General features: G+C 37.6%; 2 protein-coding genes across 7 annotated transcripts in view; one reads left to right on the top strand and one right to left on the bottom strand.

The window, feature by feature from the left end:
* The window catches only part of LOC122075894, a 3,600-nt gene extending 916 nt beyond the window's left edge, over positions 1 to 2,684 (top strand). For 2 of the 4 annotated variants that reach the window (XM_042641108.1, XM_042641111.1), the window contains exon 2: positions 2,173 to 2,684. In XM_042641108.1, coding sequence (XP_042497042.1) covers positions 2,204 to 2,503 — 300 coding nt within the window. In that variant the 5' untranslated portion in view covers positions 2,173 to 2,203 and the 3' untranslated portion in view covers positions 2,504 to 2,684. Of the gene's footprint in view, positions 1 to 137; positions 255 to 2,158 lie in introns of all 4 variants that reach the window. The other 2 variants (XM_042641110.1, XM_042641109.1) reach the window with 2 other exon arrangements.
* Positions 2,685 to 6,259: 3,575 nt separating this feature from the next.
* Positions 6,260 to 15,141, bottom strand: part of LOC122075758 (lysine--tRNA ligase, chloroplastic/mitochondrial) — a 37,643-nt gene continuing 28,761 nt past the window's right edge. For all 3 annotated transcript variants that reach the window (XM_042640909.1, XM_042640911.1, XM_042640910.1), the window contains 4 exons: positions 8,733 to 8,827; positions 7,890 to 7,980; positions 6,965 to 7,138; positions 6,260 to 6,779 (listed from right to left, as the gene is read on the bottom strand). In XM_042640909.1, the coding sequence (XP_042496843.1) occupies positions 6,687 to 6,779; positions 6,965 to 7,138; positions 7,890 to 7,980; positions 8,733 to 8,827 (453 nt within the window). In that variant the 3' untranslated portion in view covers positions 6,260 to 6,686. The remainder of the gene's footprint in view (positions 6,780 to 6,964; positions 7,139 to 7,889; positions 7,981 to 8,732; positions 8,828 to 15,141) is intronic.

The following is a 15,141-nucleotide window of genomic DNA, read 5'->3' as shown; positions in this document are numbered from 1 at the left end:
AAAAAAAAAAAAAAAAAGAAGCATAATGTTAGAAATCGCATGGAAAAAGATGTTCTGGATGAAGCTAGAAGAAACCATAAAGATAGGCTTTATTAGAGATGCAAAACAATTGATGGTTAGGTTGCTTTAATGGACAGACTGCTATTTTGCTGTCAACTTCACAAAAATATGGTGAACTGGGAATAACATGGAGATGGTGCCAACTGATCTGCGGATGTTCTGAATAAGTGCATTGAGTTGAAGATTGAATGCTTGTAAGATCTTAAATTTAAGATTTTCTACAACTTTATTAACAATTTCAGTAGCTCTAATTCCTTATTGGCTAGCACCCACTTTGACAGGGCACTTGGGTATTTTAATCTATTGCTGTTGAGTGGTAAATGGGTGTTTTGAATGGCATCGCCACTTCAACCAACATGAATGGAATTCTCACACTTTGTCAAGCCAATGAGGATATCTTTTTACGTTTTTAGAGTTTGAAGAACGTATCTAAAGTGATTTTGTTTTAGTCTATTTTGGATGGTGGAATAGGGTAATCTGGTTGGCAGACGATTTGAACATTGTCCTGGCTATTAAGTTGAAACTTCAGACAAGTAGTTGGAAATGGAGTATTGTTTGTAGAACCAGCGTTTGAGTACATATGGTGTCATTAAGACAGTAGCATTACTAAGTAAGTAATCTGCATAAGATTATGTAGCACATTCTTCTATAAGTTCTGGGCATTAACAAAGTCCCCATTAAGTTATGTTCAGGGCCTTTAGGCCTAATAATTTGCTGGAATTTACCTGACCCAATATCATCGAGGACTGTGCTTGCTAACAGGATGATAGTTGAAGAAAAATTTTTTTTTTTTGGGGGGGGGTGTAAAGCTGGAAATTCATCTGAAATTAATGTGCTTTCTTCTTGCAATCCTCTCTGTCCACACTTGCTCCTGAAATTAACTAATTAATAGAAGATTGTTTCCCATGCTAAACTTATGATTTTCCTCAGGGAAAAAAGATAATTCCAGCCTGATATTTTAAAAGCAATTCCTGGAAATTGTAAGTGTTTGTCTCTGTTCTGCCTTGTTGGATAATGTTTTCCATTGAAGTCCATGCTTAGACGCTCATTCATCTTCAACAATTAAAACTGTGTTATGGAGTTTTCCATGCTCAGAATGCATTGTTCTGCCCTTGGTTTTGCATTGAGTATATCAGACAGCTTTGTTATCTCTCTTAGTTTTGATTTATATTTGAGTTCCAAGGATTTGGGGTAGGTTACCAATTACCATGTGGTTCTGATCCCTCTTAATGCATGATGTATCTGGTGGATCTTGGAAAATTTGTCTCTTCAGATCAAATTCGTGGATCTCTTCAAGGGGGTGGAGCCCATTCATTCCATTAGAGGAGGCATTTTTGAATATTATCTATGTTGCCCAGGATAGCTGACTGCAATCTATTCTTGTCAGCATGACAGATGATACAATGTGTTTAGGGCTGTTTAGTCTGTAAGAGACAGGGATTAGTGACAGTCAAAATATTTCCTTATTGAGAAGATGTTTAATTAAGTATAAAGAGGTAAAATTAGGAAGAGAGGAAAAGAATACTTTGTTACAATTTTTATTTAATATGCATAATGTCTTCGTCACAGTGATAATAAGTCATCTTTATGGTGGCTTTATCCTATTACTTGGGTCACTAAATTGGTCCCAAATTGTGTGTGACTCCCTGCTCGGAGAGTTGAAAGAGCATGTAGCATAACCTCTTCATTTTAAGCTTCCTTTATAGCTCCTCACTCTAGATAATTGTGTTTAGTGGACTTCTTCCAGACTCTTCCTGGATACTTTCATCATATATGTACTGTGTCAGACAAGTCTATTTGTTCAGGTGCTTTTGTAGAATATGTGGCGCCTTTGGATGTCATTCTCTACCCAGTTATAGATTGATTTTATGCTTCCAGCCCCTGTGAAAACGTAACTTATTCTAAAATGTGTCTCTAGCCTATATGACTGTCTCATTGTTGAATCTGTTGACTAGATTGTGGCAAAATGTTTATATATTTTTACTGAAAATGTCTGAGAGTTTGAGAAGAAAGAAACATCTTCCTTTTCTAAATATGTATTATTTTCACTGACCTTTGGAATTGACTTGCTAAGATCTAGTACACTGAGATTTTATAGGCCAATTATTCCAGGTTTGGCTGAGGCAGAGGGTTGTGATAAACCATGGTCCTAGACAGCTTATCTTCTCCACATCGGAGGTCCCAAAACCCACTGTCATCCTCATTTAGGAAACAGTTCCCAGCCCATGATGAATTTGGAAGCTTGTCAACACTTGTTCAACGGCACCGTTTTCTTCTATCAACGCTTGCTCTTCTAGCTTTCCTGTGCTGTATTTATCTCTACTTTGCTATCACTCTGGGAGCCACTGAATCTTGTTCAGGGTTGACAGGAGCGCAAAAGGCATTGTGTCGATTGGAGGAGGCAAAAGCATCTGTATCCAAAGGGAAACTGAAATTTTTCTGATAAGTTTTTTAACATTTTTTTTTTTTAGATTTGCTATAAAATATGTATGCCAATTGGAATTCAATCATTCTTATATCAAGTATATGGGGAATTTTCTGTTCTAATAGTCGTCTGAACGTTGGATTGAAATATTGTAACATTTTATGATTAATTTCGTTATAAAACTGTAGTTCTGATGGAATTTGTTTCCCAAATTGATGATCACCCTTCTGATGCTGACAGTAAACTATACCCAGATAGCTTGATTATGTCTAATCCAATCTCCGTTTATTTTCTGGTGATGGATTATTGCATGAAAGGAAGTTTACTGTAATAGTATGATATAACAGTGTTATGCTTGGATGGAGGCACCTGTAGATGAACGTGGAGACCAAGAAGTGCAAATGGGGCAAGCAGATGATTTGACCAGAAAAAAAAAGGGTGGTCCATCGAGGACTGATGATGAGGATGCTATTCCTTTATCATACAGGGTTACTGTGTAGGAATGTTGCGACCTGGTGGTCAAGCGGTTGAAACAGCCTCTCGACATTCTTGGGGTAAGGCTGCATAGTTTTCATCCCCCGGACCTCGCACATGCGGGAGCCTTATGCAGGGTTTATGGTGGGAGTAAAGTACAGGTGCCAGGTGTATTTTAGTGTTCTTGGTCTTCACTTGAGGTTCTTCTGGTCTTCCACTGCAATCTTCAGCAATGATGCAGAGTTCCTGCAGAAAATCAAAAGGGAACATAACCTGGTCTACATGCTCTGTACAAAATTTAAACAGTACTTCAGCCTCTCAGTATACTCAAATCTACTTGCCTTGTCAAAAAGTAAATCATTGGGACAAGCTTTAACCCTAAATCAATAACAGTCTCATGAACATTATAGGCCCCTTGGTGGGGTTGAGTAATCCTGAATCTTGACCCTAACTCCTGAAAGATGTTAAATATGGTCGGGTTGGGTGATCTTATTAGGTGTAAAAGAAGAGAAACTTACCTTGGTATTATTGAACAGGATCCATCACTTAGTAAAAACCAAGGAGCTCTTGAGTATGGTCATGAAACTGCTTTTTTTTCCCTTTTATTGTTTCTAATATTTGACATTTCTTTGGAAGGAGAAAGTTTTCTTGTAGCCGGGGCAAATTCTTCACCCATGAATCTACCATCATTATTACCTACTTTCTTGTATATTGAAGTTGGAAATACCCTTCACTGTTCCCAAAGTCTCATCCAAATGCAGCTCGCTAGCACGGGTTGGGACTTGAGATCTCAACTGACCATTCATTTGAATAGAAAAAAACCTTTATCCTTAGCAACACATGATTGATTGAATTATTTGCGACCATAATTGGTAAAATGACACATTGGGAATCCTTTGGGATGACACATTTTGAAATGATTTTGCGACTAATTTTTGTAGAAAATATAACATAAAATGATGTAGAAAACAAATGGAATCACAAATAACAATCACACAATGAACATAAAGATTTATATGGTTTTACAAGATTATCTATATCTACTGTGACATGAGATCCTGCTTCACTATGAATGGATAATAGGGTTACAAATTCATCTTCACACCTCTCTCAGATTACTCATAGAGAAATAACCCTTTTAACGGCCCTTTGGAATAAACTCATTTTTACAAGCAACGGAATACAAGACATCGTACCCCCAACAACTTTCTTGAAGGGTTTTTCATACTAAAATAAATCAAAGAAAAGAATTCACCCATCAAATGTTCGAGGATAGGAATATAGGATAATAGGATTGATTGTCCTTCAATAAATTAACCAAAAGCTAATACTGATCTGCAAACCAAACAGATAGTGTGGAATTTAGTTAATTGATATACTTAGATACAAGGTTACATAAGATCTCTCTTCTCTATTCTCTTCCAATCTCTGCGTACTTGATAATACAAGGAAGCTAAATAAAGAGAATGAGTGCTCTTATTATGAACTTAATTCATAGACATGTAATATTCAAGAAAGAAAGAAAATCACATAGAAGATGAAACAAATAAGCCACATTGATCATTAGGATTTCATCTTTCCTAGGGCAAAGTAGTTGTACAAGGGAGTTTTTGGGACTTAAAATGATAAACTTCTCTAATTAGTTCCCTTTTGGTACCAAGTCTCCTGAAAGTCTTGTGTGCATTGTTCTAGCATTTACGGAGTCGTCGCACACCGGAGAACAGATCTCTTGGCAATGTTCTTCAGAATTGAATGGCCTGGCCATGCATTTAGGCATGCAGTCAAGTTCCATGCATTGTGAGAAATTCATTTCCTGAGCAGAAACAAGCATCATTGACAATGTACACAAACACAATAGGAGAATTGCAACTACCTTGTTGCAAGCCATCTTGAATACAACACACCCCACACCAAGAGGATATTGAAAAGAGGAGAGGAGAGGAGGAATTTATGATAATTAGAAAGGGTCTCAACTCCTATGACTCTTTGAGGAGGTGGGGAGATTTGAGCTGGAAAAAATATGGGAATTTACATTACAAGTTTGTTGGATGTCTTTCTGTCCTAGTGGGTGGTTTGATTGGTTGGTTGGTTGGTTGCGAAGAAGTGTTGTAGAGTAAAACATGGACAAAGGAAAGGGTCAAAGGAGAAAATCTTGGATCCCCAAAGACAAAAATTGTGGCCTGTCAAGCGTCCCAAGCCAATTGCAAAGATTTTTACTTAAAAAAAAAAACAAAAAAAGGAAAAGGGTGGACATACGATAAGCCAGCAAACAGTAGACATAAGAGAGAGGGGGACAGCCATGGGTGCGTGAGACACATGTTTAAAGAGAGAGAAAAGAAATAAGGGGTTTTACTTCCTCTCTCCTATTTTGTGTTGGCTGGTCCCTCTCCAATCACCCTATCGGCTGGAGCTTGGAGAGGATCTGAAGCCCGTGTGAGAGGCAGATACATGGCTGAGCCGCCCGGCTGTGGGCTCAGCCTTTTCCCAAAAAATAAAATATGCAAATCTAACAAATTTTGTGAATGCCCTAAGCCTTACAGTCCAGTTGGCAATTTTTTTTTCTTTAACCTCCCATTTTATGGGGTTCCTAATGTCGAAGGATCCCATATGACACATTCACAATGGTACCATTGCTTGTAAGCCAATGTATAGAACTTGAAATATGATAAGAAATTTAAGTAGGTTATACAATCTTATGCCCCACGTGGCTGTGATGGATATGTGCGAAAGCCCATCTCTCCCTTTTTAATGGTTTCTTAACCAACAGGGGAGTTCTTTAGTTTTCAACATGATCAACATCTTAAGGACATTGTGATTAAAAAAATAAAATAAAATTTAAGGACATCTCAGCTGATTAATTACTGGGAAATAAGGGTATATACATGGAAAGACTAAGCATGGATTATTTATTTAAATATTTAATATTTGATGAAAGCAGAATAGGCATATTTAATATTTGATGAAAGCAGAATAAGCATTGACTATGGTCAGACATATCTCATAAAGGAAAAATATGGCTTTGTGGTATTGGGTGTCTTCACAAAAAAATTGCTAGTCGCTAGAATTCAAGAAAAATTACTAGTATCCTTCTTCGCTTCCATAGCTGAAGCGACTATGGCAAATGGTAGTTTTACGGCTGCCTCTTTTGTACAATCCTAAGTTTCTTTCTTCTGAAAATATCGAAAAAAATGGATTTAGGCATTCAATTCAAACTATAAAATTCAGATTCAATTCTTGAAACAGAGAGCCTCAATAGAGAAAAGAAATATAAGGAAAGACCCACACAAGAAAGCAAGATCCTTGACACAAATAAGATATTCAAATATCTAACTGCTCAATTACATTAGTTAGGCCCCACTTATAAGCAAAAAATGAGGTCTGGCAAGACTTTACATTCTTTGACTCAAGATTAAAAAAGTAGCAAGGACTTCTAATTTAGACTTCCATTCTAACTTGGAAAAGAGAAAAAAAAAATTTTACAAGGGAAAACCCCAAAAAATGAAGAATTGAATACTGAAACTTCGGTCTGAATGTCGATCTTGGGTTAAAAACCCATCCATGATTCCATTAAAGAATCAATTACAACAAGGGAAAATTAATTTTGGCATTTTGCACCTGAAGTTCCACACATGCTGCATCTTCTACAAACCTCCCACCAAAATGTGATTAGCTCTACATAGGCCTGTTGCTATAACCTTTAGGGATGCAATTTGATTCCATTAAAGTATCACTGCTGAAGCTTGAGGACAGGGAATGCAATGACATCCCGAATGCTGGCAGAGTTTGTAAGAAGCATTACCAACCTGTCAATTCCAAGTCCCTGGAAAATTTTTGGTTACATTAGAGTCTATCTGGGAATAATAACATTTTGGCAATTACGGATTAAATATTTTAGTTCATAAACAAGCCATTTAAATCAACACCGCTGCCACTTAGTCTCAGACAAGGATGCTGAAGTCAAGATAAAGCATTAATTAAAGTTTGATAAAGATTCGATGATCATACCATTCCTGAAGCTGGTGGCATTCCATATTCCAAAGCTGTTATGAAGTCCTCATCTAGAGTCACTTCATATGAGTCATCATCTTTTCTTTTTCTTCTTTCTTCCACAGAATGTGCTTGTGAAATTGCGGCTCTCTTGCTATTGTGCTGTCTTATTTGCTCTTCAAGACGTTCTCTCTACCATTTAAGCAAACCAAGGAAATTAAGAGCATATTCCTTCCATTATCAAAGGAGAAAAGTGATCAAATCCTTGGTAATGGGCAATAGCCCAAAGCAGATAAACACTAGCAACTAAAAAGTGATAAATCCAGAATATAAAGGGAAAAGGCTAGGCCACTAGAAAGATGCACATTAATGTTTTATGAGAAAGGTTATACAGAAAAGAAATCCATTAATTGCGACAATACAGTTAACCACAATCATTTATAGGTCAGAAAACATGTTTTCCACATGCATGTCATATCCCTGAAGTAATGAAGTCCTACAACAAGACTTGATCTCGGTTACGAATTAGAGATCATTCATCAACAAGATGAGCAAATGAGGAACACAAGGACACAAAAGAGGAATATGAAAACGTAGGGACTAATAATAAAGTTATGGGGAAATGAACAGTCCCTGGTCATGCGGCCCCTGCACCAGCACAGGTGCCAATGAGGGAGTACACATTTGTATAAAGACATGGTGGGTCTTTTGGGTTTCACAGGGGTGGGGGAATAATTTCACTGCCCTCTGTGTCTGGCATAGGGGCCACGCGACCAGGGACCATTCTTTTGCCCTTAAGTTATAAACAAACAAGAACGTAGACAAAACCTTATCAAATGCAAACATAACATAGCAGCTGGTAAAGACAACAGAACCCATTTGAGCAACATTTATAAAGCAATAATCATGGCTAGCTATTTCCAAACTATGAGCTGCTAGATACCTGATCCATAGGATCTGTTAGTTCAGAAAATGCATTGGCCAGCTCCCGACCACAGATAAATAGTTCAAATCTCTCAGTCAAGCCTGCATGCCTAAATTGAAAAGATTCAGAGTAAGACAATTAAAAAACCTAGCTGCTTAAAAACACTTAATGTGTCTGTGAGAATGAGATACGAGAATTCAGCTGATAAAGTCATACTGAAGTAAGCAATATCTAAAATTTCAAATAAACACAGTATTTAAAGAAATTCAAATTCAACATGGCCATAGTATCAACAAATCCAAGTATTTCTGGATCAATAATAACACTTCTCTGGAGTGTTTTTTTTTTTTTTTAAAATTAATTAATTTATTTATTATTATTATTATTTTTTAAATCAGTGGATGCATTACATTTAGGTTATGAAGGTTAGCAAGTGATGTTTAAAATAAATAGAAGGTTTATAAAAATAATATTAGTAACAAAGTTTTGTGATGCTAACATTGGAGGCCAGAAGAACAGTTGCTAATCTATTAATCTGGTTGATTAGAATTTATAGTAGTTCCACTAGAGCCAGAAAACAACCAGTTACTTGCTGTCATGTATACGTACATAGTATATCCACTACAATAAGACAGTTCGACAATAATCAGGGATATTTTTTCCATGTTAGCAGGAATCAGCAGAAAAGAGAGCAACGAGACTAACAAAGGCATTTCAATAGTTCCGGCCATATATATTCCACAAAATGAAAAAGAGGTGCTGGAGAGAAGTTAATTAATTCTGAAAAACATCCCACTACACAGCTTAAAATAAAAACTGAATTTGTTGAGATGGCCAGAACATTTTTCTAGAGCTTATTACCTTCTGTGTGGTTTAGCCAGGGGAGATATCTCAATGGGGTAATCCAAAACAAATGTCGGTTGCTGAAGTGTTGGTTCGACAACACACTCAAAAACCTAAATCAATACATATAACTTGACAATCAGTAGGATATATGAAAAATACAAAAGGGAAAGTACCTGCAGATTAATGATTCAAAAGCAGAACAAGATTTATTGTCAAGGTAAGTACTTTCCAGAGAAATATGATCCGTGGACATGGAAAAAGCATTTGATACATGAAATTTAGACAATGACCAATTTGGGTCCTCTGCTATGCTCCTCTCCCTGTCCACACTGTGTTAATGCCTTAACAAGAGCAGGAACAGAGCATCTCTGGGATCAGCATATCACAAAATCAATCCCTAGGATGCTTGGATTCTGATTCTCTCCAGCCGGGGTTGGCTGGAGAGGGACCAGAAAGACAAAAATAGGAGAGAGAAAATAAAACCACATGTTTCTTTCTCCTGTTTTGTGTCTTGCTGGTCCCTCTTCAGCCATCCCTCGGCTGGAGAGAATCAGAATCCAGGATGCTTTCCATGTTATCAGGTAAATGGAAGGTCCAAGTTGCATGGCAGCACAGATTTCCTTTGCATTTATATGTTGTAGTACAAAGAGATATAGGCATGACAATGAGAATATTTTAGTCATTTAAAATGTTAAATTAACCCCGCCCCCCGAAAAAAGGTGCCTTTTTCATAAGGGATGTAATCTAGAAAAATTAAATAATTTAAGATGACAAATATTTATCATAACAGCATAGATAGGTAGGAAAAAAAAAACAATAAAAAACTATGGCGGCAAGCGTGGGAAGAGTAAAGAAAAAACTAAGTCCAATCCCCTTGGTGCTTGCTCTGTTCATTACCTTACCCAAAAGAAACATGCTAAGTCTCATATGAGTCCAAAATCTGGGGATTCTTCACGTTTATTCAACTGAATTAAATGACATGTGGCAGCACCTTCTCCCCTCTTAACCAGCACCTGGGGAGGGCTTCTCCCGAGATTCTATTCTAAATAGGTAGCTGTGTCCAATTTTTTTATTTTTTTTTCCATGGGCCATCTAATGGATTAAACCCAACAATGTGTAGGTTTCTTAATCCTACCCACAAGCAGAATCGCAGGGCTCAAACCAGCGGTATGGAGAACTTTGATATCTCCCAATATAGAGCTCACATCAGACCCAAACTACAGAAGAATCTAAGTATTCCCTAGAACCCCAAACCCTCAAAGATTGACAATGATCCAATAGTTGAATCTGCTGATATTACCAAGTGAATCAAAATAGAAACTAGGAATTCAGGATTTAGCAACTACCATTAATTACCAATCCACAGATATGCTATGGGGTGATGCAGAGCAAGGAATGCCTTCAAATAACCTTCAATATAGTAGACGATAAGCTGAAATAAACTTAAGGTACTTGATATCACAGGGACAGAATTAATGAAGAAGGAAAATCTAACTGCAACTTCTCATTCGAACCTACCCAGTTTCCCACTGGTCACCCTAGCATCCCACCAAGGTAGAAACAGCTTCCCACAGCCAGTTGCATCTCACAGGCTAATGGTATAAAGCAGAATTTTATTCAAGTTCAAAATCATTTTCTTTTTCTTTTTTTTTTGGGGGGGTGGGGGGGCTTCTTACTGCCCTACATATTAATAGAACTAGTCCCCTATTGACTAATTAGAAACTTTCCCTACCTAGTAATGAAACAGATACTAAGTAAAAAAACTCCATGCACGGCCTAGGGAGTTTCCTTAGTCAATAGGAACTAAAGAATTACAAGCTACTAAAGTAGTATGTTTTATAGAAAGAGTCATGTTACGTACCTCACTTCCCTATTATTATTATTATTAGTGGAGTTGTTAGTTATTATCGTAAGTTAATAATAGTGGGTTAAGGGAGAAGTTGTAGGAGGATTTATAGGGTGGAGTAGTGGAGAGAGGTTATGAGGAAAATGTTGGAAAGAGTGGAATGTAAATTGTAACTGTTATCCTATCCTATATAATAGGAGTTAGTATATGTAACGGAAAGATAGACAAGTAAATCAATTTCATATTTTCTCTCCCAAGATAAGAGGTAGGCTTCCTTATCCAAGCCAGACGTCCGGCTTCGTCCGTAAAGCCAAGAGGCAGGCACCTCCTAATTAGCCAAACCCTATTTTCTCTCTATTTCTTACTTTCTCTCCCGCTCTCTACTGTGTACGCATCATCTGGTATCAGAGCCACCGGTTCTCCATGGATCAAATTTTCAACAAGATTCAAGATTCTCAATTGAGAAGTTTGGACTTGTTGGAAGTAATCTTGAAAAAGATTTGAGTTGTTGCCCGTGGCCACCATACCTGTGTATCCAAAGCAGCTAGCAAGGGAGAAGAAAAAGAAGAAAAGGAAGAAGAATACGAAGAAGAAGAAGCAAAAGAAGATAAAGAAAAAGAAGAAGAAGAAAAAGAAGGAGAAGGAGAAGGGAGGGGTAGGCAGAGAACAAGGTAAAAGAGTTAGAAAAAAGAAAGAGAAGAAGAAGAGAATGATACCAATCAACACTTCTTCCAAGCAGATTCCATTCGCTATCAAGAGAGTGCCACATTGTGGAATGAGATTTCTAGCTTCGACAACTAAGATTTCTCCTATGAAGATATGGGATCCAGGTGGACAATTATCTTACTTTATTTCATTGCCCTTGAGGACAAGGACAATTTGAGGGGGAAGGAATGTTACGTACCTAACTTCCCAATTATTATTAATGGAGTTGTTAGTTATTATCGTAAGTTAATAATAGTGGGTTAAGGGAGAAATTGTAGGAGGATTTATAGGGTGGTGTAGTGGAGAGAGGTTATGAGGAAAACGTGGAATGTAAATTGTAACTGTTATCCTATCCTATATAATAGGAGTTAATATATAATAGAAGGAAAACGTGGAAAGAGTGGAATGTAAATTGTAACTGTTATCCTATCCTATATAATAGGAGTTAATATGTAATAGAAAGATAGACAAGTAAATCAATTTCCTGTTTTCTCTCCCAAGAGAAGAGGTAGTCTTCCTTATCCAAGCTAGACGTCCGGCTTCGTTCGTAAAGTCAAGAGGCAGGCACCTCCTAATTAGCCAAACCCTATTTTCTCTCTATTTCCTACTTTCTCTCCCTCTCTCTACCGTGATAGAGAGAGGGAGAGAAAGTAGGAGAGGAGAGAAAATAGGAGAGATAAAATAGGAGTTTGAAGAGCTAATTAGGAGGTGCCTGCCTCTTAGCTTTACGGACAAAGCCGGACGTCTGGCTTGGATAAGGAAGCCTACCTCTTCTCTTGGGAGAGAAAACAGGAAATTGATTTACTTGTCTATCTTTCTATTACATATTAACTTCTATTATATAGGATAGGATAACAATTACAATTTACATTCCACTCTTTCCACGTTTTCCTCATAACCTCTCTCCACTGCTCCACCCTATAAATCCTCCAACTTCTCCCTTAACCACTATTATTAACTTACGATAATAACTAACAACTCCACTAATAATAATAATAATAATAATAATAATAATAATAATAATAATAATTGGGAAGTTAGGTACGTAACAAGTCATACCTAATCACAACAGATAAACTAAAAGATATTACTTAATGAAGTCCCCATGCTGGTTTTCAGTGAACATAAACTGGGAGCTGTCTAGATCTAGGTATGTCCAAGTACATGCCCACGTCAAAACTAGGCCTGGAGATTTGTGTGCTGAGTCATATCCAAAGATTGTAAGAAACCCTTTTTTTTAGCAAAGGGACTTTTATTAATGAGGAAATATCACTCCTCTCCACTAAACTATGGCGAAATATCAACTTAACCCTACACTTTTCTAAAAATATCACTCACCTCCCTTTAAACAGAAAGATTCTATCTAATGCCCCCAACCGTTTGAAATGGCTGTTAAGTCAGCCAACTTTTTTCAATAATCCCTAGACTAACCCTTACCAGTTAAAACCCCAAAATACCCTTAATGAACTAATTCAACCTAAATCCAATTGGACTGGGATATCTCAACTCAGCCTAACCCCGATTGATCTTGATTGGGCAGACTGGACTAGGTTGGCCTCGATTGATCCCAATTGAGCCTAACAGTATGATGAATTAAAGACAAAGAAATAAATAAGTTAGTGTCATCAATCATGATGAGGGTTCTTTGACAAGGTATCATATTGGTATCACCGTGGTATTGACCAGGTATCAATATCGGTGTCAGTCGATACCAATAAGACCGGTCTGATACTGATTCCTAAGATGCATTCTGATCCACTGGTAATAAAACCGATTTTAGAAAAAGAGGGTAAATCTGCCTGATCCAGGGCGATCCGAATCTGTAGCACTCCACCAATCCTGATCTGAGAACCAAGATACGAACCTTGGTGCCTAGTCCTGTTTTCCCTTTCCAGAAGTTTGCCATGAACAGATGCACTGAATTGCTAACCCTAGATCATATATCTGAGCAATAATTAGGTTTTTATTTTGGATATTTTCGATTTCTCTGGATTCTTGAAGCAAGAAAATGATGAAAAATCCTTTTTACAAAATATAAACTTGGATCATGTACAGAGTTACACAGTTTACACAAGAAGACATACCTTTTAGTGAGAAAGAGAAATCATGGACAGAGGTGAAAGGGAAGACAATCAAGCTGAGAAGAATCCGTTGATGGCAGCTAGACCAAGTTCAGATTTAGGATCGAGAACCTTCTTGGCGAGGTTGAATTTTTCTTGACCTTTCTTGATCAAAGAGACACCATCAAACCTCCGTTGAGAAAGAAGAGAGAAGCAATTAGAGAACAAATTGAGATCCTCACCTTTTTTTAACGCTCCTGGTCTTTCTACTCTCGTAATCCTCCACAATCAAAAGAGCAATATCCACCATGCTTCTTCTTTTACTCCAACAGTAGTGAGATTTCAGAGTGGATTGTGAATCTAAATTGTGGAACATAGTTGCTCTATCTTTCTCTATTTATTTACAGAGAAGTGGAGGAGAAGCAATCAGAAGCAGGGAGGGCTGGTCGATTGGTTTACTGGTTTTTGGATAAGGTTGACAGATTTATTAAACCATTTTTCTTTGAGATTGTGGGTGATGATGTGCAGAGAGCACTTAATGAAGGAGATGCAAAGAGAGAAGAGTTGCAGGTGTTTTGATTGAAGGAAGGGGAAAGGGCTTTAGTTCATTAAGGGTATTTTGGGGTTTTAACTGGTAAGGGAAGTTTAGGGATTATTGAAAAAAGTTGGCTGATTTAACAGCCATTTCAAACGGTTGGGGACATTAGATAGAATCTTTCTGTTTAAGGGGAGGTGAGTGATATTTTTGGAAAAGTGTAGGGTCAAGTTGATATTTCACCATAGTTCAGGGGAGGGGAGAATATTTCCTCTTTATTAATAAAAGAAAATATTATGATATAATAGCAACCAAACAGACAAATGGGAGGCCCGAGCAGGAAAAGAGATAATAATGAAGGAAGGTTACATAATGGCTTGTAATCCCACAAATAGTCTATCCTTGTTGATCTCTTCCTTAGCTAGCTGGTCAGCCAAACAATTTTCCAATCTAAGTCGCCAAGAAAGGAAATTTTTTACTTGTGTAAGGCCCTAGCTTTTCTGATGAGATGCACATACTTCCAAGAGCCACCGAAGGATTTTGGAGACATAAAATCATAAATAGGAGTCCCCCTCAAGGATGACACCAATCCAGCCCATAGAGATGGCAAGCCTAAGACCTTGTATGGCAGCTACCAATAGGCCCAGAATATACCGGCAGAACATGGCCTTTCAAATTTCTAACAACACAGCTGATCCCCGCCAGTCCAGGATTTCCAACGAACTTCCATCTACATTTAGTTTTAGGATATTCGGAGGAGGAAAGTTCCAAGAGTGCTGGACAGTAGGGCATGCGACTGCGGAAGATGCCACCTCAAACCAATAACTCATGAAAGAGTCCACAGAGATGACCAGACACCTCATTGCTGATTCAATTCTCAAATAATTGCAGGAATTATTTCATTCACCATAAATATGCAATGGGTACATAACCTTCTTTTTTGATAACTTTCTTTGATTCCCTCCACAAAGAGAATGAAAGTTGCTAGAAAACCAAAGTTGAAAGAACCTCCACACAAAAAAGAGTAAAGACGATGCTTGATTGGGGATGCAGAGAGACGTGTGAAAGAGACAGGCCCACAAGGTCAGATTGAGAATACAACTATCTTGGATCTAAGAGAAGTACTAAATTTACAGTGGGGAAAAATAGAGACGACACCTGGAACAGGACAGCTGGGATTTAGAAATGTCATGCAGAAGTCACGGTCAAAAGAGTTGCAGATATCAACTTCTAGACTTTTATCTGAATCTTCCTGGGAAGGACCTGGAATGGAAACAT

This window comes from Macadamia integrifolia, chromosome 4 (assembly GCF_013358625.1).
Source record: "Macadamia integrifolia cultivar HAES 741 chromosome 4, SCU_Mint_v3, whole genome shotgun sequence".
In the NCBI taxonomy this organism is placed as follows: domain Eukaryota; kingdom Viridiplantae; phylum Streptophyta; class Magnoliopsida; order Proteales; family Proteaceae; genus Macadamia; species Macadamia integrifolia.
This window is presented reverse-complemented; position numbering and strand designations above follow the sequence as displayed.